At 42.1% G+C, this 20,782-nt stretch overlaps 2 protein-coding genes across 2 annotated transcripts in view; both read left to right on the top strand.

The window, feature by feature from the left end:
* The window catches only part of GPR155 (G protein-coupled receptor 155), a 222,358-nt gene that overhangs the window by 82,726 nt on the left and 118,850 nt on the right, over positions 1-20,782 (top strand). The window lies entirely within an intron of this gene.
* Positions 1-20,782, top strand: part of CIR1 (corepressor interacting with RBPJ, CIR1) — a 34,914-nt gene that overhangs the window by 701 nt on the left and 13,431 nt on the right. The window contains exons 2-7 of the mRNA XM_056110335.1: positions 4,689-4,783; positions 7,687-7,760; positions 8,945-8,955; positions 9,051-9,115; positions 10,390-10,438; positions 11,535-11,652. Of these exons, the coding sequence (XP_055966310.1) occupies positions 4,689-4,783; positions 7,687-7,760; positions 8,945-8,955; positions 9,051-9,115; positions 10,390-10,438; positions 11,535-11,652 (412 nt within the window). The remainder of the gene's footprint in view (positions 1-4,688; positions 4,784-7,686; positions 7,761-8,944; positions 8,956-9,050; positions 9,116-10,389; positions 10,439-11,534; positions 11,653-20,782) is intronic.

The following is a 20,782-nucleotide window of genomic DNA, read 5'->3' as shown; positions in this document are numbered from 1 at the left end:
TCTGATTTGGGGAATGGACCTGGATTCTGGCTATTCCTTTCGTTCTTTCTTTTTGGGGTCACACTCAGGAGTGCTCAGGGGTTACTTCTGACTCTGCACTCAGGAATTACTCCTGATGGTGTTTGGGGGACCCTATAGGATGCCAGGGATTGAACCCAGGACTGTGTACTGTGCAGTTGCCTTCCCCACTGTACTGTCTCTCTTAATTTATAAATTCAGAGCCATCCCTATTAGTTTCTTTGTGAAATTCTGAAGGAATTAGAGTTAATAGAAAGGAAACAAAGCACTTGAGTCTGGTTGCTCACCATGACCACAGCAAGCTGCTGAGGGTGTGAGTAATGTTTCATTGTCCCGCCACTGCTAATTCTCAACCTGCTTCTGAAATGTTGCCCAGAGTGTCCTCAGTAGCCCTTATCTTGCTTGCTTTTTTCCCTTCCCAGAGCAGTTGGGCTGGTTTTAATTGCTTTCCTTTTTGCTCATCCCGGTTCCTTTATAGCCCCAACTCCCCATCTCAGGGCCCCTCAAAGACAGTTCATATACTAGACTACTAGACAGCTTAAGCATGTTGTCCTATAGCAGCTGGAACACTACATATAATAGTATCTTTTGCTCTTAGTCTGTTCTTCTATTTTTAGTTTGTCTCAGTTGAGTAGAAAGGAGTAATGATTCTTCAACCAGTCACCCAGATCAGAAATTCCAAGATCTCTCCCTTTCCTACATACTTCTTATCTAGCCAGCTAGTAAGTTCTGTTGCTCTTTCCTTCCAAATAGTTCCAGTCCATCTCTGCTCCTTGTCACTATTACCTGGTCTTTGCTTAAAATTAGATTCTCATCATCTTATGGTTTTGGTTTTGGTGCCACAGTGACAATATTCAGAAATTACTCCTGACTCCACTTAGGAATCACTCCTGAACGTGCTCCAGAGACCATATAGGTTGCCAGGATCAAACTCCAGTCAGCCCCGTACAAGAGCAGCACCTTACCTCCTGTACTATCACTCTGGCACCACCCTCATCATCTCTAACCTAGACTGTTACCTAATTATACTATCTCGGTTGGTTTTTTTTTTGGGGGGGGGTCACACCTGGTGATGCTCAGGGATTATTCCTGGCTCTGCACTCAGGAATTACTCCTGGCTAGTAGTGCTTGGGGGACCATATGGAATGCTAAGGATCAAACCCAAGTCAGGCACGTGCAAGGCAAATGCCCTACAAGCTGTACTATCACTCCAACCCCTACCTCTATTCTTGACATCTCTCAGTCCCTTCTCTCTGTAATAAACTAGAGTTTATTTCTTTTTCTTTTTAAGTTTGCTTTTAGTAATACTCATGGATTTTTACAATTGCTACCACAATTTTAGAATACTCATCACCACCCCCACAAAAAACTTTAATGTTAGCAATCACTCCCATTTTGTCCTTAATTCACCCACTCCTTTCAGGTACTCACCAGTCTACTTTCTGCTTCTGTGACTTTGCCTGTTCTGGACATTTCATATAAATGAAATCATGCAACATGTCGTCTTTTGTAAATATTTTCTATTGGTCATTCAAGGTCATTCCTGTTACTTCATTCCTGGTTACTACTAATCCCGTTGTGTGAATATAGCACATCTTATTTATCTACTCATCATTTGATGAACATTTAAGATGTTTGCACAGACTTTTAAAAGTACAAATCTTGGGGCTGGAGAGATAGCACAGCGGCCAATCCGGGTTCGATTCTCAGCATCCCATAATGGTCCCCTGAGTGCCACCAGGAGTAACTCCTGAGTGCAAAGCCAGGAGTAACCCCTGTGCATTGCCGGGTGTGACCCAAAAAGCAAAAAAATAATAATAATTAAAAAATAAATAAAAGTACAAATCTAATTTTTTTTTCTGACTAAAAGTACTATAAAATTATGTACAAGTAATCTGATTCTAGTTGATTTTCCCTTCATTATATGGCACCATTGTTCTTACATCTTATATTTTCTGTTTTATATCTTTGGGCCTTTTCTGAGTTTTGCCCTCTGCCAGTAATGTGCTGTTTTGTTTTGTTTTTTCGTAATAAAACTTTGATCCTCTTCAAAACCCTGTGTAATGTATATGAAAATATTTTTGTGCAGTTATTAGTTGCAGCGATTTGTAGTGGCAAAAGATGGGAAATTTCTTAAATGCACACCAGTAGGGTAGGAAACTAGTTAATTGAATGACATATGGCGCCACAGTAGAATGTGGCATGTATCCTCTCCCAAAGCAAAACAAGTTTTTGTTTCTAATCTGGGAATGATCGCCAGTACTTGATGTGCTTTATATAGTTTATATATGTTGTGAACTTACAGCATGTTACCATTATGAAGAGAGTGAGGAAAAAATACACATGTGGTTTTTTGTGGAGGAATACATTCTTTTCTACATATGTGCTTTTGATCTTTAGGATACAAGGAATACATAGTCTTGACTACCTATGCTCAGGGCAGGGAGCGAAGCTCAACCCACCGCCCTCCAAGGGGCCCCGACGAGGACAGCCAGGCACGGGGGCAGGAGACTCTGCGCTGTTCTCTTCTGGGAGCTGGGTTTTATAGTCTCTGGGTCTTGGCCATTGATGGGATTACACGGTGCTAGGGGGCAGTTGGTGGGTGTGACCCCTGCCTACTGGAAGGTGGAGGATCTGGATGGAGGATGCTCAGTCCCGATCCAAGCAGGCTTGGAGATCTCAGCCCCAGGACCCGCATGCCTTTGTTCCTCTGCCGGTACCTTCATGCATGTGGAGAGTGGTCTCAGCATAGTTGTGGCTGGTTCTGGAGGTCTTCGGCTGCTAGGGCTCTGCTTGGGGTGAGGAGGGAAACCCAGCTCCTGGAAGAGAACAGCGCAGAGTCTCCTGCCCCCGCGCCTGGCTGTCCTCCCTGGGGCCCCTTGGAAAGGGGGTGGGTTGAGCTTTGTTCCCCGCCCTGAGCAGAGCCCCAGCAGCCGAAGACCTCCAGAACCAGCCACAACCATGCTGAGACCACTCTCCACATGCATGAAGGTACTGACAGAGGAACAAAGGCATGTGGGTCCCGGGGCTCAGATCCCCAAGCCTGCTTGGATTGGGGCTGAGCATCCTCCACCCAGATCCTCCATCTTCCAGGAGGTAGGGGTCACACCCACCAACTCCCCCCCCCACACACACACACCATGTAATCCCATCAATGGCCAAGACCCAGAGACTATAAAACCCAGCTCCTGGAAGTGTGCGGCCGCATTCGCGGCCACGTGACATCTTACTATCTCATTCTTTCTTTGGACAACCTAGCAGGCTGAATGTAACAGCCTACACGGCAGAGTCTGGCAAACTCCCCGTGGTGTACCCAGTATGCCAAATACCAGTAACGATGATGGGTCTCATTCTCCTAATCTGAAAGAGCCTTGAATATGGAATATGGCACTTTTGACAATCTCAGGGCTAGGGTGAAGGAGATGTTACTGGTGCCTGCTCGAGGCAATCGATGAATAACAGGATGATCGTGATCATGATCGTGACTACCTATGATATATTTACTTAATTTTTGTTTGGGGGCCATGCCCGACAGTACTCAGGGGTTACTCTTGGCTCTGCACTCAGGAATTACTCCTAGTGGGGCTTATAGAACCATATGGGATATGGAGGATCAAAACCAGGTCAGATGTCTGTAAAGCAAGTACCCACAGTACCTTACCCACTGTATTATCAATCCAGCCCCTGTAGTTACTTAATTTTAAGGATAATTTAAAAATCAAGACTTGCTTCATCAGATATGGTACAGGGGTTAACACGCCCACCTTATTTGCAGCTGACCCCATTTGATCTCTGGCACTACTTGGGGCCCCAAACACTGCCAAATGTGGTCTTAAACATCCTTCCCCTCACTCTCCCAGCACCACAAGGCCACCTGGAGTAATCCTAGGCACCACATGGTCTGAGTGGCAGTGCAGTTTTGGGCACACCAGCACAATTGGCTAAAAATCATTGGGAAGGACCCCCCAGATTTGGGAAACCTGAGCCATGCTTGGGAAACCCTTAATGTATGTGTGTGTGTGTGTGTGTGTGTGTGTGTGTGTGTGTGTCTTTGCATATGTAAGTTAGTGGGCTTTTTGCTACACCACATTAATGATTTTGAGAATTTCACAGAGTCATATTCAGGCTACGGTGTTGGTGCCACTGAGCTTCCGATACACCTATATCTCGTCTCTACTTCCTCTCTAATATACCTCTGTCTCGTCTCTGCTTCCTCCCTTGTATATATGTCTTGTCTTTGCTTCTTCTCTTACTTCATTTCTTTTATTTGCAACCACCTTTTGTTTACTTTGTCTTTTTCCCACCCCTAAGTGTTTGTTGCTCCTCTCATGATGTCAGGTACACCCAGTGGCATCTGTGAGCATTGTTTAACCTTGGTGATTATGCCCTGTGCTCAGGTGTTTTGGACGGGACAAATTCTCTGTAGAGGGATGGTTGTGTCTTCTTGTGATCTCTCTGGAACTCAGTTCGAGAAGGTATTATACCAAAGAGTCCCAGGGGGCTTCTCAATTTTGATGTTTTTGCCTGAAAGATTCGTGGTTATTTTTACCCACTTTTGTCAAAACACAAATCAGATTTTCCGGCTGTTATTTGATGATGCTAGTATTATGATCAAAATTGATTATGCTGTCAAAAAGTTCCAGTTTAAATTTTTTACTTCATTGATTTAGGTATGGATGGCAGAACAGAAAATATCGTATGACAAGAAGAAACAGGAAGAATTAATGCAGCAGTACCTTAAAGAACAAGAATCATATGATAATAGGTAAGAACTTCCATTTCTCTGGTATTTGTAGTCAATTGTGTGAGAATGATCCCTTTCATAATTAAATTAGCTCTCTTCCCACCCACCCATTTTTGAGTCATACCCAACAGTGCCCAGAGGTTATTCCTGTCAATGCTTGGGAGACCACATTCAGTGCTGGTGATCAGAACAGATTCTTCCAGACAGGCCCGTTAACCCTAGTACTATCTCTCTAGGGCCCCTAAGTTAGCTTTTCATAAGTGCCCCAGTGGTAGGATTCTGTTCTTTTCTGGTAAACTAACTGACTCTCATGCCCATAAACATCCTCTTTTTTCAGCCTTCCCTATAATTCACATAAAGTGTAAATTAATGTGACTGTTTGCACAGTTGGTGAGCAAGTTGCAAATTAGGCGAAACTAGAACAATAAAAATACACATTTGAGGGGCTGGAGCGATAGCACAGCAGGTAGAGTGGTTGCCTTGCATGCAGCCGACCCAGGTTCGATTCCCAGCATCCCATATGGTATCCCGAGCATCGGTCTGACCCAAAATGCAAAAAAAAAAAAAAAACCACATTTGAGGACCAAAGCCCTACTACCCTACTACAGTAGGTACGGTGCTTGCCTTACACGCGGCCAACCCAGGTTCAATCCCTGGCACACCATATGGTCCCTTGAGCCCCACCAAGAACAATCCTTCTGTGGAGAGCCAAGAGTAAACCCTGAGCACTGCAGGTGTGGCCCAAAGAAAACAAAGATAAAATTGAAACCAGCATGCTTCCACCTTTCTACACCTGCAGACCAGTACCTGTCCTGCATATCAACCCACCAATTATATCCAAGGCAATAAACTGGTGGATTGGTGGATTTTGATCTTCCTGCACCTCAAACTGATACCGGTCCAAGAGCAGTAGTAGTAGAAGACTGATTTAAACACCTGTTCGAAGTGTCGTTTTTTTGTTTATTTACAAAATTTTGGAGTACGCTGTGCACTTTAGATCTCAACATGCTAAGTCCCTCCCCACCCCTACCCCTTTGGTTTAGAGATTTCACTTGTGACTCAAGCCAGTCAACGTATTATTATAATATGGCTTTCTGAAGGAAATCCAAAATACTATAATCTAACTATATGATTCAGCTGGCAGTAAATGGGAAGGTTACAAATGTCTAAGACAAGGTTCGTGGGACCAGCAGGAAAAGAGTTACTTCTTTGGGGTGTAGAAACTTGCTGCATCAGGTCCAGAAGTATGGAGGGAGCCTGGGGAATGCCACTTCTCTCAGTACAGCCTCTGGGAGCTAATAACAGATCTGGGAAGGCTCCTGAGACCCCACGGGCATGGATTCCTAAGTGTGTCGGATCAGCCTGTTTGAGCTCCTTTCCTAACACTGCTCCATCAATGTGCAGTCAGAGCTGCTGGTTAGTGTTTCAGAGTTGGCCTCTTGGCAGAGCAAGACCATCCTTGCCTAGTGTGAGTGCTTGTCAGTGTCCAACCGTTAAACAAATGGTTGCTTTCATTCTGAATTGTTAGCAGAAATTGCTTCATTTTGACTGCCCGTTTCCTGATAAGAATCAACAAATTATACAGGTAATATGAGGCTATCGCTGTAATGTAATTTCAGGAAATTTTTGTCATTTGAAAACAAAATATTGTCTCTATTAGTAGCACTTCTCATTCCCCTATTCTACCTCTAAATTTGAAGCAGCTACTAGTTTACTTTTGGTCTATCGTTTGCCTGTCCTGGACTTTTCATATAATGGAATCATATGATATGTGGTCTTTATGACTGGCACTTACTATAATCTTCTTCGTATTTTGTTCTGGGATCACACACGGTAATGCTCAGGGGTCACTATTAACTCTGTGTTCAGAACTTACTCCTGGCGGTACTAGGGGGTTCATATGTGATGCACGAATTGAACTGGGTTGGGTGCATGCAAGGCTGGCGTCCTAACCACTGTGCTCTCTCTCCAGCCCCAGATGTTCTTAAAGCTTGTCCACACTATAGCATGTTGTTAGTTAATGTCTTAATGTAGATTCCTTCATCCTCTTGCACTTTTCCTTTTCTACAGTTCTTTATAAATTCCAGTGGAAATAAGAAAAGAATTATAAGAAAGGAGTTACATCCTTTATGATGACCTTTCCCATGTATGAGGAAATTCTATTTCCTCTTTAGCCTTCATCTTCATAATCAGTACTTGACTTTGATCTTATAAATTAAAACTTTAACTCAACCCATCACTTGATTTTTTGCAGTTCTTTTATCTAAGATGTGAGTGTATTTCTCTCAATGGGATCCAAACAGGGAACATCGAGTGTTATAATTTTTGACATGTAGTAGATGTTGATTTCATTATGATAGTTAATCTATTATAGACTGTCTTTCAACTGTTCTTTCTTCATTGACCTCACTTAAGAATTTGTGATGTTCTGTCATAGACTTTGACTCTTTCGAGCATTAATTGAGTTTGACTTCATAAAGAAATTCCAGAAAGATTCATTTTTCCAAAACCATTTGATCCCTCCCAATTAAGAAAAAATGTTGGCACTCTTGAGCTTAATTCCACATTTGTGCTGGTATATAAGATTTCAAAGTTCCACTGTTTCCACAACATTGCAGAGTTTAAGAAAAGCATGTGAGAGTGCCCATGAATGATATTTCTTTCCCCTTTCTGTTGGCTAAATCACGATCTCCCAGGTTATGAGAAAGTCTCTGAACTTCAAGCCAGTTACTAAAAAAGATGGCACTATTTTTCACTTAGTATTTCAGATGTAATCTATAGTCGGTAAGGTTTTTTAGCTTTATTACTAACAGAAATCATTTCTCTCAATTCCCTTTGGGGTTTTTTGAGGGAAAGGAAAAGGAAGGAGTGTTACTCTGTATTTTTACCTCCTACATAAAATTGTTTTTTTATACCTTATTTAGATTGCTTATGGGAGATGAACGCGTGAAGAACGGCCTTAATTTCATGTATGAGGCACCACCAGGAGCTAAAAAAGGTACTTGCCCTCATTTCCTCCTTTTTTTTTTAAGTCTTTGATGTGTTTGCAACTAAAAATTAAAAACTGCTATGACACGTAAGTTGCTCTTCATCTTCTGAAATTGCTATTATTATATGAAGATTTAAAAAAAAAAAAACTTTCCCAAGCACCCCCGGGTAGCCTGGTGGGCCTTGCAGTACTGGACTGAAGCAGCCTAGCATTCCAGCCTTGAACCACCCACCCCGTTGGCCAAATGTCCCATGAGTGGCCCCTGGGGCCCCTAGGCACTGCTTGGGAAGCACCCCCCCACAAAAGAAAAATGTATATTTTATTTAACAAAAGAACTAAAAATTGTCAGAACTAAAAAATACTGTATCCTTTGAGGAAGAAAATATCAACATTGGTGCTGGAGTGATAGTACAGCAGGTAGGGCATTTACCTTGCACGCGGCCAACCAAGGTTCGATTCTCAGCATCCCATAAGGTCCCTTGAGTACAGTCAGGAGTAATTCCTGAGTGCAAAGCCAGGAGTAACCCTTGTGTATCGCTGGGTATGACCCAAAAAGCCGGAAAAAAAAATAGAAAATATCAACATTAACAAATGTATTCTTTTGTAATTATTATATTTATCTTTCACCTATAATTTTGTAAATAGTACAGCAAAAACTTTGTGAAAAATTTAGAAGTATGAAAATTAAAAATTGACATACTTAGTAAAGACTTTTTTTCAGACCAGAAAGCTAATCCAGAGATTAAGGCACTTGCCGGGCATGCTGCTGACCCCAGTTCTATCCTGAGCACTGCGTATGGTCTTCTGAACTGAGCCAGGAATGTCCCCTGAACATCAGTTGTGTAGCCTCAAAAAACAAGCAAAAAGCTTTCATATTCATTATGGTCATTTCACTGATTTTAATTTTATCTTATGAAAGAAGGAGGAAGTCAAAACAGCTCATTGAGAGCTCTGTGCTCAGAGGTCGTTCCTGGAGATACTTTGGGGGCCCCCGTGCTGGACTGAGAGCAACTGGAGTTGGCCACGTGCTCGGCAAGCACCTTAACCCCTAGATTGTTTCTCCAGCCCCAAAAGAACAAATTCTTGCAAGTTACAGTTAAATTATATCATAGTATGAACAAAAATATATTTTCATGTTGAAGTTTTTAACTTAAATATGCCTTTTTTTTCCCATATGTTGATACACAATCAAGAAAATAAAGAGGTAAAGTATTATTTTCTATATTTGAATGTACTTGCTTGCAATGGGTTATAATTTTATGGGGGAAAAAAGCTGAAAGACTTAATGAATGTTTTCAGAAAGAAGAAACAGAAGGAGAGACTGAGTACAAATTTGAATGGCAGAAAGGAGCCCCACGAGAAAAGTAAGAACTGGCTTTCTTTTTAAAAAAAAAAAAAGGTTTTTTTGGTTTGAGGTAACAGTTGGTTTACAAGACTATGTTAAGGGTACAATTTTACACTCTTCAAAATATGCTGTCACAGCCATGCCCATCACCAAAGTACCAGCATGCCTTTATAGTCTGCTGGGCCTCTATCCACTCCCCTCTGGTAACTTAAGTTCTGGGGTCAGAGTCCAAGAACAATTTTGTTTGGCTTTGAAGAACCTTTTTTTTGTTTTGTTTTAATTGAACCCTGGGCTTCCTATATGCAAGGCAAGAACTAATTTTCTTTTTCTTTTTATATATTTATTTATTTTTGCTTTTTGGGTCCTACCTGGTGATGCACAGGAGTTCCTCCTGGCTCTGCACTCAGGAATTACCCCTGGCGGTGCTCAGAGGACCATATGGGATGCTGGGAATCGAACCCGGGTTGGCCACGTGCAAGGCAAATGCCCTACCTTCTGTGCTGTTGCTCCAGCCCCTGATTTTCTTTTTAGAGAAATTATTTGACTATTGTTTTGGTTTTGGGGCCTGAAATCCAGCAGTATTCAGGGACTGGAGTCATTCCTGGCAGTCCACAGAGACCATGGAGTACCTTAATGGAACCCAGGGCTCTTGCATACAAAATGAACTCTCTTCCTGACTTGTCCCTTTTTGTTTTTTATTTGTTTGGGAGCCATCCCCTGCAGCGCTAAGGGATAATTCCTTAATATGGCTCTGGGCACCATACAGGGTGCTGGAAATTGTACCTGTATCAGGCATGTGCAGAGCAAGCACCCTATCCAATGTACTCTCTCCTGCTCTTGGCCCTTTGTCTTAGATCCTATCTTACATTGCCTTTCTCCTTCATTAGAGGAGGCAACTAAAATAAAAAAAAGAGATTTTTGAATGATTTCTCATATGTACCTGATTTGCATGACCATAATCTTTAGGTTTGAGTTTTTTGGTTTTGTTGTTTTGGAAGGACAGGGGTGGGAGGTTGTGAGGACTGGGCAGTACTGGAAAATGAAGCTAAATCCCCACACGTGTAAAGCATGTGCTCCAGCATTGCATCACAGCTTTCTGGTTTTCATTTGTTTAAGTAACTTTTCATCAGACTGGAAACTTAATAATGAACTTGTATTAAGAGTACTGAATAGCTTGTATTATTTTAGATAGTTTCCAAACTTACTCATCTTACTATGTACTTAGACCTACAAAACTGTTTTTTAGAATGATTTATTGTACTTAATAATATCTTTTACATCTCTGCTTAATAGATATGCCAAAGATGACATGAACATCAGAGATCAGCCCTTTGGCATTCAGGCAAGTGATGCATATTTTACTGTGTAAGAATGAAATTTATTTCTGGGCCAGAGTATAGAACAGCAGTTAAGGTGCTTGCCTTGCACTCATGTGACCGGGGTTTGATCCCCAGCATCCCATCCCCTAACCCCTGCTAGGAGTGATTCCTGAGTGCAGAGCCAAGAATAAGCCCTGAGCACTTCCAGGTGTGGCCCAAAAAAACAGAATTAAGATTTATTTAGTAATTTATATTGTTATATTGTTTGTGTTTATATCAGATAATAGGAAGATAGAGAAAATATGTGATTAACTGATTAAAGATAAAATTGAGAATTTTTAATGGGGCCCATTCATGGCAGAGCTTGGGCTACCGAGGATTCACTCAGAAGTGCTTGGCAAGTGGATGTCATGCAAATGCTGGGCATCAAACTCAGGGCTATGTGTTAGACCTGCATGCCACCTGGTAAACTGCCTCCTAGGCCTAGGAATCCAAGTTCTGCGAATGGAAATATAATAATGATCTCCAGTTTTCAGTAAGTGTGGAGAATTAGCTTCAAGTCAAGAAAGGATATAAAAGTTATAATACTATTTGTTTAAAAGAGAGACAAATTCTTACAAGAGGGCCCAGTCCCTATATAAGTAGCACTTTCTGGAACATTGCCTTACTTATTTACAGGTTGCTTTCCCTTTGCATTGGTGGAGTTGAGTCATTTACCAGAGACCGCTGGCCCATGAGCCAAAATATTTTATATTTGTTGCTTTACCATAAAAGTTGGCCCTCCGCTGACATGTGTGTCTGTGTCTGTGTATGTGTTGTGTTGTATTATGTTGTGTGTTGTGCAAGGAGTGGAATCCATCACCTCACACATAGGGGACAACTGCTCTATCACTTAGCTACACCCTGGACCTAAAGGTTGACTTAAGCCATGACGTGATTTTTATTTTAGAGAATTAGCTATTTGTATTTAAATTACTAAATATGATTTTGAAGTCATTCTTCATGGAGATCTTTTAAAAGCAAGAGTCATTGAACTTAAAGTCTACCAAAGAGTGGTAAGTTAAACACTGATTATATTCTTAGTATTTTAAAACCAAAATAATGTTCATTATTTCTTAGGTTCGAAATGTGAGGTGCATTAAATGTCACAAATGGGGTCATGTCAACACAGATCGAGAATGTCCTTTGTTTGGTCTTTCTGGAATTAATGCAAGTTCAGTTCCAACTGATGGCTCAGGTAGGCCCAAGACATGATGTTTTTGTTTTAGAATTTATGCAGAGTACAAACAAAGATAAAAATAACAGTTCATTTTTTAAAATACCTTTGGGTATGGATTTAAATTGGTTTTGCTTGTTTTTTCTACTGTCATATCCCCAAATTTGATGAACCGTGGCAAACTCTGATCATTCATTTTGAATTTGAAATGCTATATAATAGAACAAAATTTTTAATTTTTCTAGCTGAAAACCCTGTGAACCTCATTTTAAAAGTAAAAGATACATAAAGCATACTTTATCAGATTAATAATCTAAAAATAGGAAGGAAGGAAAGAATTATTCTCATATTTATGTCTTCCTAAGTAGTAAAAGCTGGCTAGACTGAAAAAGCAGTTACCTTTCTTTAGTTCATAGATAAAATCAGATTGCATTTTAAAATACGTTAAAACTGTTAATGTTGGCTTTTACTTGAAAATTACTTTCCTTGCTTAAGAAAAATTGATCTAGGAGCCTGGGATATAGCTCAGTGGTCGAATTCATATGTTTATTGTGTACATGTAAGGCTCTGGGTTCAATCCTCTGCAATGCAGGAAGAAAACAAAAAAGAAAAATCGGTTTACCTTAGATCATTTTGTTTGTTTTTATATAAAAAGATATTAAAACCTAAGTTTAATACCTAAATTTAAACCAAAATTTAAAACCTAAAGCTCCTAAAACCTAAATTTCTAAATTACTCACTGATAAGAGAGCATGGGGAGAATCTTTGGCCAGAATATTTTTTGACCCCAGTCCTAACCCTGAGCTCTGACCAACATGGTCATTCCAAGAGATAGTGGTTCTCATGAACCCACTCTGGGAGAGCTGTATGAGGAGGGATACCTAGAAACACCACATCGTCAATGTAAACTTGGAATGTGCACATTCCCACCCCCTATTCGTTTGAGAAGGTTTGAAACGGAGTTCATGCTCCATCATGCATGTGTTAGCAAGCCCCATTAAAATATACAGGTATGGGACTCAGAGCTGCTGGGCCGGTGAATGCTGAGTGTAGGGACAGTTACTCCTCGAGAGGGCAGGGCAGTGTCGAGTCCTTCCCTCACATACCCCAGGCAGAGCTCTTCATCTGGATGTTCACTGACATACCTTACTGCTTTCCTGATCAACTAGTCAAGTTGTGTTGCGAGCTTTGAACCACTGTAGCAAGTTGAAGCAGCCTGAATAAAGGGGTGTGGGAGCCTCCAGTTTGTGGTCAAGTGGGTTAGGAGATAAGGGGAACCTGCTGCTTGTGATCGTCAAGTAGAGGGGGGTGGAAGCCGCTTTGTGGGACTGAGGTCTTAACCCACAGAGTGGGTGCTGGTGCTGTTCCAGAGTCAGAGAGTGTCAGAGTCCAGTTGAACTATTGGATACCCAGCTGACATTGGAGAGAATTGTTGGGGGACTAGGGGCCCAACCCACGGGACCCTGGTCAGGGGAGGCCCACGCAAAAGAACAAGGTCAAAAGGGAGCCACAGTTGGAAAAAGGTTGAGAAACACTACATTAATTTGGGTTTTGTTTTGTTTTTTTTACTACATTAATTTAATATGTCTGATAAAATTATAAGTAAGGAGGAAAGCCTGTATCTTTTGAGTTTAGATACAGATGTTCAAAAAAAGAAAACTTAGAGCTTTAGAGATAGTACAGTGGGTAGGGCATTTGCCTTACACGCAGCTGACCCGGGTTCGAACCCCAGCATCCCATATGGTCCCCCAAACACCACCAGAGATAATTCCTGAGTGCAGAGCCAGGAGTAACCCCTGAGCATCACCAGTTGGACCCCCCCCCAAAAAAAAACTTAAAAAAGAAAAGAGCTGATGGCAGGACATTCAATACATTGCTGCCAAATAGAACGCTCGTAACATAAAACAGAAACATTTTAGTCTGAAGAATTTTCATATAGGGCTCCTGATTCAGCTAACCATTGTCTTAACATCAGAGACAGATTCTAAAACCTTACAGGTTTGAAAAATAACCTCATTCAAGGCCATCTGAACTTAGAGCACTTGTTCTTCCCTTATTATTGTTTGTGACATGGAACCTGGAGACTGGGGGCTGTTGCTGTGCCCCATCCCAGCACACACCCAGCTTCCTGATATATCCTGGCCTGTCTGTACTCGTCAGCATGGGTCTGTATTCTCTGGCCATGTCTGTGGGGGTAGATGCACGGTAATTATTCTGAAACCGCTCAAGGCCTGCTGCATCAGGTCTCAACCCTCTGTCCACCCTCATACCTATGTTTAGTCCTCCCAGACCCCTTCGGAGGCCATGCCACTCCAGTACACAGTTTCAGGGAATCTGGCTAGCTCACAGCAGAGCAGGGCCTCTGAGATCTCCTTGGTTTTTGCTTTTGCACATGTCAGTTGCAGTGTTCACTGGGACATACTTGGTTGCAGGGAGATCACACACTGTGCTGTAACACCAAGCTCCCAAATAGCCACACCTCTGGGATCATACTCAGGCAGGTGGGGAAATACCAGGTTTGAGCTCATGGCCTCGCCAGCCTCAGGTTTGCAGGACAGGTGTGTGTGCCACAGAGCTTTCCCTGCACCCATGCCTCCCTTTCATTCTCCAGGATGCAATTGAGTTTCCACTGCAGCACTGGTAAAATGCCTAGGATTTTTTTTACTCATTTACCTTGTGTCATTTCTATTTAATGAAAGCAAAGACCAATTCTACTTTGATATTGTATACCTAGAGTCTAGAAAAATACCTGGCACAGAGTAAATGCTCCATAAATAACGGCTGAATGAGTTTATTTTACCAGTGTGAGCGTCAACCATATCACTATCCTGTGAGTTAATTGCTGGAGACCGGGAATGTAACTCAGAGGTAGCACACTGGAGCTATGTTGTTTATCTTATCCAAGCACTGCTGAGAGTGGCCCCTCAACTTTGGCCCCCATGTACCAAGGCAGGAATAGCTCCCAAGCACACCACAAGGTGTGGCCCCAAAATTAAAAACATGAAAAATTAGGGGCTGGAGCAATAGCACAGCAGGTAGGGCATTTGCCTTGCACAGAGCCGACCTAGGTTCAATTCCCAGCATCCCATATGGTCCCCTGAGCACCACCAGGAGTAATTCCTGAGTGCATGAACCAGGAGTAACTCCTGTGCATCACCAGGTGTGACCCAAAAAGCAAAAAAAAAAACATGAAAAATTAGATGGATCAATGAACCTACTTGGAACCTAGGATGTGGTTCAGTTGCTCCTGGCACATATGCCTTGCAGAGTAAAATCATCTTTGAAGAATTATCGAGGTCTCAATAAGTGAAAAGAAATGTTTTGCCTTTTAAAAACAAAAATGCAAGCAAAAGATTTGAATGAGTAGAACTAAATTTAAACTTAAATTTGAATGAGTAGAAATTAAGTTTGGCTCTTGGTACTCTGCTTGATTAGTGTTTCCCAGACATGGCCACTGTAAAGAATCACTTGAGTATGTTGTTACACATAACGCCCACATCCCTTTCCCAGACACAGTGAATTCTGAGAGGAATCTAAGACTCTTACCCCTAAATAATACTGAAAGTTTGAGAAAACAGCTGTAGGAGCCAGAGAGATAGTATAGCAAGTAGGGCTTTTGACTTGCAAGCAGCTGACCCGGGTTCGATCCTCGGTATCCCGTATTGTTCCTCGAAGCACTGCCAAGGACAGAGGAGTAACCCCTGAGCATTGCCAGGTATGACCCAAAAAGAAAAATGAGAGGTGGGGAGAGATAGGGTGGGGGTGGGGGGAGAGAGAGAGAGAGAGAGAGAGCACCAACAGTGTAGATAAAATATACTGGTGGGGGAATGACAAAAAGGAAAGTGTTTCAACATCTTTCTAATTTTTACTACTATAAATAGTCGTGAAAGCTAGAGGGGTAATCAGATAAATCATTGATACATCAAGTGAATTTAAAAATAGTAATTGAGGGGGCTGGAGCAATAGCACAGCGAGTAGGGCATTTGCCTTGCGTGCGATTGACCTGAGTTCGATTCCCAGCATCCCATATGGTCCCCTGAGCGCCGCCAGGAGTAATTCCTGAGTGCAGAGCCAGGAGTAACCCCTGTGCATCGCCAGGTGTGACCCGAAAAAGCAAAAAAAAAAAAAAATAGTAATTGAGGGGCTGGAGCGATAGCACCAGTGGGCAGGGCGTTTGCCTTGCTCGCAGCTGACCCGGGTTCGATTCCCAGCATCCCATATGGTCCCCTGAGCACTTCCAGGAGTAATTCCTGAGTGAAGAGCCAGGAGTAACCCCCATGCATCGTCAGGTGTGACCCCAAAATCAAAAACAAATAAAATAGCAATTGAGGGCCAAAAGGGATAGTACAGTTTATAGGGCATTTGCCTTTCAGCCGGCAACCTGGGTTCAGTTGCCCATAAGATCCCCCAAGTACTGCCAGAAGTGGTTCCTAAGTCTAGAGCCAGAACTAACCCCTGAGCATTGCTGGGTGTGGCCCAAAAGCAAAATAGTAGATAATATTTTTTTAAATTTCAATTGGGTCTGCACCATGATTCTAATAATTTTAAAAATTACTTATTAGGATTAGAGACAAACATGAAATTAATTTGGTGAAACATCAGGTGCTTTGTCTTTCATTTTTATTTTGAAAAGTGATGTAAAATTAAGAAAAAAATAAAGTTTGGGACTAGGGAGATGAATCAAAGGATTCCAAGAGCATTTGCTTTGCATACAGGATCCTCAGCTTCATTTCCCAGCATCACACACTCCCCCACCCCCCCCAACACTGGCCCAGGAACATCCCCAGTACCTGCCAATGTGCCTCCTTGCCTCTGCGTAAAAGAAAAAAAAAAGTATATTTGTTCCTTTCAGACATAGCTGTCATATGATGGTCTTCAGATGTTGATTTTTTCTTTCCTCTGTACTTCATATTGGGTTGGAGCAATAGCACAGCAGGTAGGACATTTGCCTTGTACGAGGCCAACCCGGCTGACCCGGGTTCAATTCCTTCGTCCCTCTTGGAGAGCCCGGCAAGCTACTGAGAGTATGTTGCCCACATGGCAAAGCCTGGCAAGCTCCCCATGATGTATTCGATATGCCAAACACAGTAACAAGTCTCACAATGGAGATGTTACTGGGCCCGCTCAAGCAAATCGATGAACAACAGGAGAACAGCGCAGTGCAGTGCAGTGCTACTTCATATTAAACTTATTTTCAGAATAATTTTAAGAACTAAAGAAAGGAGAGCTACTGGCATATTATAAAGGGTATTTAACTGTTAGAAATAACTAACAGTGAATTTTTCCCTCCATTTGTATGGAAACTGCCATTAAGGAAATTTTCATTTTAAACTAACAGAGTCTAAGTGTGAGAACAAATAACTGATAAATACACAGGGTGTTTATGTCTTCAACTCTGTCTTACTTATCTAAATATCTCAACGCATTGACATCAGTGATCAAATGATGATGAAAATAGTGCTGTAGGTCCTGGGATGTAGCACATTATTCAAGTGCATACTACATTTGTATGAGGCATTGGGTTCAACTTCCAGCATGGGCCAAAGGTACATTATAGAGATTAAAACATTTGCCTTGTACCTGGCAACCCCAGTTCCAATTGAAACTGACCCCGGCACCATATAATGGTCCCCCAAACCCCATCAGGAGTATGTCTTGCGTACAGACAGTTTTGACCCAAAAAACAAAAATAGCTCTGCTCTCAGGGATCACTCCTGGCAGTGCTTGAGGGATCATAAAGGATGCTGAAGATTGAACCCAGGTTGGCCACATGCAAGGCAAGCACTCTACCTGATGTACTATGACTCTGGCCCTTTTACCTTTTTTTTTGGGGGGGGGGTTACACCCAGTGATACACAGGGATTACTCCTGGCTCATGCACTCAGAAATTACTCCTGGCGGTGCTTGGAGGACCATATGGATGCTGGGAATTGAACTTGGGTCAGCTGCGTGCAAGGCAAACGCCCTGTTTGCTGTGCTATCGCCCCAGCCCCCTCCTTTACTTGTTTTTCTTTTTCTTTTTTTGGGTCATACCCAGTGATGCTCATCAATTACTCCTGGCGGTGCTTGTGGGACCATATGGGATGCCAGGGATTGAACTCAGGTTTGCCACTTACAAGGCAAATAAGTGCCCTACCCACTGTACTATTGCTCTGGCCCCCCTTTACTTATTTTTAAAGGTAAATTATATATAACTCTAAATGAAAATTATTTTAAGAGAATAACGAACTGCATATAGAATTAAACTATTTTAAGATGTATTGCTCAGTTAATGCCTTTAAGTTTGACCTGAATTCAGCAGTACCACTTAACTGACACTAATAGAACTCTTAAAGGTTTTTCAAAAAAGAAAATAAAAACTACTGCATCAAACGGGAAAGCAAAGAATAACGATGTATTCTGAATTTGAATGCATTGAAAAATAAACTGGCCAATTTCCTAATCCACTTGCTGATTCAAGCTAAAAAAATCTTTTCATTTAAAAAAAAATCACCTATTGAATAATGTCTCACCAGTGAATGGAGATTATTTTTGCAATAAGGCAATTTCAGTGGACGTGGTTATCATGGGATAATCACTCCCCTGGGGTACAGCCTTGTGCCTGTAATCTCCCAGGAGTGTAATTATTTCATGATAACCGTACCCCCTGGGGTTGCATTATTTCTATTATGAAATTCTTAGTTTAGTATATAAAGTAACTTACTTTGATCACTGGAAACTGCAAGGTGCAGTTAGAATGTTCCAGCTGTGAGGTTTACAGAGACCAGCTATAAGATTTACTTCTCCTTTACAAAGTTAAATTAGGCAATCAGAATGCTTCTTTGGGCTAAGCTGGTTTAGAATATCTTTTCTACTGATAAGATCATCTTAACATTGCAAGTTTTCCTCCATCTCAATACATCAAAATTTTACATAAAATTTGTAAGCTTTCTTTAAGATTGGGGGTGACTCTTGGGGCCCTGCAGGGCAGGGAGGGGACAGTGGTGCCAAGAGTTGAACCCAAGGTCTCTCAAGCCATATTCCGACCCCCTAAATTTTTATAAAAATATGTTTATATTATAACTAAATGCCCAACCCACACGCCATTTATAATCTATAGTCCCTGTTCTTTTCTTTTCTTTTTTTTTTTTCAATTTTTATTAGTGAAACACCATGAGGTACAGTTGTAGACTTACAAAGTTTTGTGCTTGGGTTTCAGTTATACAATGATAGATTACCCATTCCTCCACCACTGTCCATTCTCCACCACCAATGATCCCAGTATCCCTCCCATCCCCCCATCTCACCGCCGCCCACCCCGCCTCTGTGGCAGGGCATTCCTTTTTATTCTCTTTTGGGTGCTGTGGTTTGCAAAAGAGGCATTGAGTGGCAATCATGTTCGGTCTATAGTCTATTTTCAGCATGCATTTCCCATCCTGGGAGGATCCTCCCAACACCCTTTACTTGGTACTTCCTTCTCTGTCTGACACCCCTTCCCCTAGCAGGTCCGGCTGGCCTCCAAGCCATGGAGTGAACCTCCTGGAACTTACCTCAATTATTCTTGGGTGTTAGTCTCCTATTTTGTTACTTTATATTCTCCAGATGAATGCAATCTTTCTATGTTCTTTGTTTTCTTTGGGGGCCACATCCAGCAGTGCTCAAAGCTTACTCCTGGTTCTGCACTCAAGGATCACTCCTGGAAGGAATTGAGGGACCAAGAAGGGTGAGAGGATAGAATTTAGGTTGACCGCGTGCAAGACAAGCATCTTACCCACTATACTGTCTCTCCAAAACCATCTTATAAAATATTCAATCTTATAAAAACTGCTAAACTGCCTCCCAGGGCTGGAGCAATAGAACAACAGAGAGGGTGTGTTCCTTGCACGCAGCTGACCCAGGTTCAATTCCCAGCATCCCATTTGGTCCCTTAAACACCACCAGGAGTGCAGAGCCAGGAGTGAACCCTGAACACTGCTGGGTGTGGCCCATAAAACAGAATAAATAAACAAAGTGCCTTCCAGAGTAGCTGTACCATTTTGCATGTGCACCAACGACAGAAAACAAGAATTCCTGCTTCCAGTCATCAGTATTTGTTGTCAGTGCTCTGAATATTAGCCATTCTAATAGATGTCTATCATTATCTCATTTTTGTTTTAATTTGCATTTCCCTGATAACATCTTTCTATATGCTTATTTGCCATTCTATATATCTTCCTATTGAGGTGTCTGTTAGATCCAAGTTAATTTTATTGTCTTATATTGAGAGTTTTATATACTTCAGATAGCAGTACCTTTAAAGTGTGTACGCATGTACACATGTTTGAGTTTTCAGGGATCACTGCCCAGGGAATCACATTCTCTGTAGGGTGCTAGGGATCAAACCAGGGTCAGCTGTGTGCAAGGCAAACACCTTAACCCCTCTGTTTCTCCAGCCTCTGAGCAAGTGTTTTTTTTAAACAAATTTATAGAGCTACAACTTAACATTCCATACAATTCACTTATTTGAAGAGTACAGTTCAGTGGCTGTTCACAGCTACTTCCTCACCTTCCTCACCACAGTCAGGTTTAGAATCCTATTACTCCAGACAGTCCCCACACCCTTCCTTGTTTCTCCCAGCCTTGGAAACCGTGGATCCACTTCTGTCTCTCTGTTACCTGCAGAACAGGTCCTATGTCTTGTAGCAAAGTTGTTTGCATATGACTTTCTTTGCCTTCAATCTCACGTTTTCAGGACTGGGGAGAGAGTGCAGGGGGTAAGGCACTGGCCTTGCATGCATCTGTCCCGGATTCAAACCCCAGGTACCACATTTGGTCCCTTGAGAGCTCAGAGTCATTAAAAGCTCCCGAGCATTGCTGAGTGTGGCCTTAAAATAAAACAAGCCTCACATTTTCAAACCATTAACCTTGCTTGTGCCTCCACGCATCACGTGACTTGAGTACTCTTCCCGTGGAGTTCAGACTATGCACCTCCTGGAGCTTCAGTCCTTTTAACCAGGGAACCACACCCAAACCACCCGGGACTTTATCAGGGTTTAATTATATAGGCCTGAGTGTTTACACCATGGGCTGTGTGACTGGCCTTAGTCTTATCATGTGGCTGGAACCCCCCACCTTCTAATCACAGGGTTGATCTATTGTGGCGTCATCCGCCCCATCCTGAGCCACAGCTTTC

Source organism: Sorex fumeus, unplaced genomic scaffold (assembly GCF_029834395.1).
Source record: "Sorex fumeus unplaced genomic scaffold, SorFum_2.1 ptg000009l, whole genome shotgun sequence".
Classification (NCBI taxonomy): Eukaryota; Metazoa; Chordata; class Mammalia; order Eulipotyphla; family Soricidae; genus Sorex; species Sorex fumeus.
The sequence above is the reverse complement of the archived record's forward strand: the minus strand, read 5'-3'. Positions and strand labels throughout refer to the sequence as shown.